The sequence below is a fragment of the Carya illinoinensis genome, chromosome 8 (genome assembly GCF_018687715.1).
Source record: "Carya illinoinensis cultivar Pawnee chromosome 8, C.illinoinensisPawnee_v1, whole genome shotgun sequence".
Taxonomy (NCBI): Eukaryota; Viridiplantae; Streptophyta; class Magnoliopsida; order Fagales; family Juglandaceae; genus Carya; species Carya illinoinensis.
Window position 1 is genome coordinate 12,096,027 of NC_056759.1, and position 4,205 is coordinate 12,100,231.

General features: G+C 36.8%; 1 protein-coding gene across 1 annotated transcript; it reads right to left on the reverse strand.

Moving 5' to 3' along the window:
* Positions 1–301: 301 nt before the first annotated feature.
* LOC122318938 (epoxide hydrolase A-like) lies at positions 302–3,344 on the reverse strand. Its single transcript, XM_043136705.1, has 3 exons — positions 2,795–3,344; positions 1,062–1,300; positions 302–731 (listed from the first exon to the last, which is right to left on the reverse strand). The coding sequence occupies exons 1-3, from the start codon at positions 3,257–3,259 to the stop codon at positions 485–487; spliced, it is 951 nt and encodes a 316-aa protein (XP_042992639.1). The 5' UTR covers positions 3,260–3,344; the 3' UTR covers positions 302–484.
* Between the last annotated feature and the right edge of the window lie 861 nt (positions 3,345–4,205).

Sequence of the window (4,205 nt, forward strand, 5' to 3'; positions counted from 1 at the left end):
ACTTAAAACACATTATGTGATGCTAAGATGTTGAAAATAGACATCTTCAATGAATATGAGTGAAAGAATCACTGTTAATAGATTTTAGCATGGAGTGCTCTCGGCACTCTATTGGATAAGACCTGACCAACATTTTAATGTTGGAGAATCCGAATAACGATCTACCTCTATCCTACTTTTTCCTATTCACATGCATGTGCTGTCAGATGACTGTGCGCCATAGGATAGATGAGCAGATGAGAAGTTGTGGATTCCAATCCAGCAGGCGCTACCAGAAGGGGGAGGGCCAAAACAGAGCATGTTAACAATGTTCAACAGTCGCAACTGTCTCTAAATCATTGTACTTTCACTTATTTTGGGTGGGGAACAGAACCACCAATCGTATGTGATTTGGGATTGAAATCCTCCAAAAGAGACAATAAAGAGGCAGCTGGAGCACAAAAGGGATACAGAAATTTGGAATGCTGATGTTGGAAATGGAAAATCAGAACTTCTTGATAAAGTCATAGATGTGTGTGCTGATCTCCTTTGGCTTTTCTTGGTTTATAAAGTGAGCTGTATCTTCCATGACAACTACTTCTTGCAAGTATGGCACATCTCTCTTGAAACCACCATTGTGTATATAATCCTTGACGCCAGGGGTGCAATAGGTGATGTCTAGGTCACCCACAATAAACTTAACTGGCACTTTTATTTGTACTCTGGTCCATGGTGCTGTGAGCTCCCAGGTTCTGCCAACCATAACAAAAATATGTTTTTAGCCTCTATCCCATACAAAACAGCAAGGTTTGCTATTGAGAACAAAGTCATCTCCTGATAACTTAGTTATGAGTTCGAGTTTTGTATGAGCTCCGCTCTCTATTTTTCAGTCATAAATAGTTCTGTACAGAAAGTCACAAAATTTGTTTGAGAACATTGAAAACTTTGACAATTGACAAGCAAGTAGCAGCTGTAGGAGATGATTTTTTGTATGCTGATATAAAGTAACTCTTTGACTCGTATGCTAGGCCATGTTTCAATACACTCGTTTCAATTCAAATTAAGAAGTAAGAGAAACATACAGGTCCATAGCTCGATAATAGTTTAGCCCTCCAACGAAGCCCTTGTTTTCAAATTTGCTGGCAAAATAATTGACATCTTCTTCTGATAACCAAGGTGGCAAGGTAATTGGAGTATCAGAGGAACCTCCAAATCGTCCTTTGGGAATACAAGGAGGACGTGAATTGCGAGATGTAAGAAAAGCCTTTATTATTCTTGCAGTTCCTGCATGAGAAAATTCTTCTTCAATCTCCCCCGGTTCCTACAGCACAGCTCAACACTGATTATGACACTGATCACTCAATGATTTGGAAAGTATCTTAGAAGATCAAAATTTAACCTTCATGGCACAGGAGAGCTATACTCCCTACATGATTCAGAAATAATTGTATTCCTTTAGTGACCCACAAATGTATTATGACACCCCATCCATATTAGATCGAATACATATACGGGTGTGACTCATTGATTAAAGACTAGTCCAAGCAACTTCATCCAAATAATTTAAGAAAGGGGTATTTAAGCATCAGTATTTTTGTTATGTCTTAAGCAGATCTTGCCAGGCTGTTCCCTACCACCCATATGGACTCGATTATACCCAGAGAAAGAGCAAGAAAGATAAAGTTCTCTATAAATTAAAGACACTGATGCAATTGAGAGACTGACATGTAGCAGACAAAAGCTCAGACAGCGATCCCTAACCCCAGCAAAGTTGGGATCTTATTTTCTCCAAAATACCAAGTTTTTCATCTATCTACAACTTCCTTGCCAGTATATTGGTTACTGTGCACAAATAACAAGAGAAAAGTGTTTGTAAGCAGACCAGATTAAGCATCCAAGGAGAATGAAGAAAGTTCATACTAAAGATCCATCACAAAAATGCCCTACGATGTTTATAGCTATGAACAAAAGAGAATGAATGGTAGATATTTCAAGCTTGTAGAAGGTTCCTTGGCCTTGATAATCAAATGAAGCTATATGGAATAATATATTACAAGGGTTGAAGCGCTCTAGAATCAAAATTCTATAGGAATTGGAAGATTTATACAACCATTTTAACCTTCCAATCATACAGGACCTCCCATACGATCTTGTGCAAATTAAGGTTAAGCTTGTTCCAATTGAGTTTAGGTCAAATTGAATGAAGTAGATCAGTTTTTGGTTCTAGTAATTTAAGTGTACAGGGTGAGTAATAAATGGTAGATAGTCAACTACGAATGCAGGAATTTTTCCAAATTACACGAGTAAACTACTCAAGAAGTCTTCCCAATAGGAAGCTGAGAATTCAGATTAAAGTAAATAATACCTTTTGAAGTCCAAATCAAAACGAAATACTATTGAAAAACTAAAGAACCCACGAAATACAGCTGCATAAAAACGGCCAATGCCATTATAGCTCATAACTGCAACTAATAATAATAATAATAATTGCAATAAATCTACAAGCAAACCAAGCCGAAAAACCGACGAAAGCCAGCAACGGCCCTAGTAACATCCATTTAATGCAACTGTCTCTTAAGTTTCTAACAGAGTGATTTAACTATAGCTACAGGACAAGAGAAACAACCAATTAAATGTTCATAAATGTATTCGACATAAGAGGGAAATTACCCTTTAATCCAATCCCCAAACCAAGCAGATACTTTTTGCCAACAATAGAAACAAATAAGCTATAACAGTTCTGACTACCCAGAACAGAAGTTCAAATATAGTATTCAATCACCCAAATTAAATCACTAATCATGTATTCAATCACCTGAAACCTGCAAATATAGTAGTCATCGCCAAACAAAGCCCTCAAGCTCTCCACAGGTTTTCTTGATGGGCTCCTAGGACGAAACGCCACGCTCATGTTGACCAGGGCCTTGATCCGGTCTGGCCTGAACAAGCAGAAGTACCAGGCCATCACAGCTCCCCAGTCATGGCCGACCAAGAAGACCTGATCGATACCCAAATGGTCGAGGAGGCCAACGAGGTCGCCGACAATTTGGAACGGGGTGTATGAAGAGGGGGAGGACGGCGCGTCGGTGTCACCGAACCCGCGAAGATCGGGGGCTATGCAGCGGTAGCCGAGAGAGGAGAGGGACAGGAGTTGGTGGCGCCACGAGTACCATAGCTCAGGGAATCCGTGGAGGAAGAGAACGACTGGGCCGTTACCTATAGATGCTATGTGCATGTTAATGCCATTTGTCGGTACTGTTGTGTGCTGTATCTTCTCCATCTTTGCACTCAGCTCTAGCTCCAGCTCTTGTTCTTTATGGTGGTGTTTGAAACTATGAGGCGAGAAAGAGATAAGATCCTAATTCCTACATATGTATTTATTATTTACAAAAAAAATAAAAAAAAAATAAATAAATAAAACATAGGTTTTCACTCGCCTAAGGGCCCAAGGCATGAAAGACAAAGTTTGTTTGTCGGTTTTGAGTTTGATTGATCGGTATATCCCACATATTCTTTTCCAAAGGTTGTCATTTTCAAGTTAATGGTTCCTCAATTTTAGTATTGTTTGGTAGATCACTTTTTCAGAAAGAGCGGCAGAGCTCGGTCCCCAAAAGGAATAAAAATTAATTTTTTTTGTTAATTTTTTTGATTTTTTAAAATAATTTAAAAAAGAATTCATAATATCATTTTAATCACTAAAAAAACCCAATCGGACTCATTCATCCGTGAACATAGCGGTTGGGTTTCAGAAATCTTTCAAAGTTTCCTTAAAACAAACTTTAAAATCAAATCAAATAATCAATACATTTATAAAAATTAAAACAAAAACTATTGTACAAGAATTATATTAGAAAAAACTTCAATTATATTGTGCACTTTCATAAATTCTAGTATAAAACATATTTCATTGAAAAATTATTCTGTAACAAAAATTCATTAAGAATTTTCTAAACTTTTAAAAAAATCTTAAATCCGTACATGCCCTTGATTTTATATTTTTTGTAAATTTGTTTTTAAGTTCACAACCTTTAATTTAACAAAACTCTGATGTAAAATATCGCATCGCTAAGTAAGTCACAACACAACATAGCCAAAATTTATCAAAAAAATTAAAAAAAAAAAACATAGCCAAAAATAATAGAAAATTATATAAATGGTTAAGATTAAGAAGTTTATTTTAAAAAGAAATAGAGATGGCTGGACCAACAAATGACACTTCGATGACC

What these genes read in the sequence shown, in the direction of transcription:
- LOC122318938 (XM_043136705.1), bottom strand. Translation starts at nt 3,259, where the DNA reads ATGGAGAAGATACAGCACACAACAGTACCGACAAATGGCATTAACATG. An exon ending in ACTATATTTGCAGGTTTCAG is followed by an intron (nt 1,301 to 2,794) that starts GTGATTGAATAC and finishes GCTGTGCTGTAG; the next exon opens with GAACCGGGGGAGATTGAAGA. An exon ending in TATTATCGAGCTATGGACCT is followed by an intron (nt 732 to 1,061) that starts GTATGTTTCTCT and finishes TATGGTTGGCAG; the next exon opens with AACCTGGGAGCTCACAGCAC.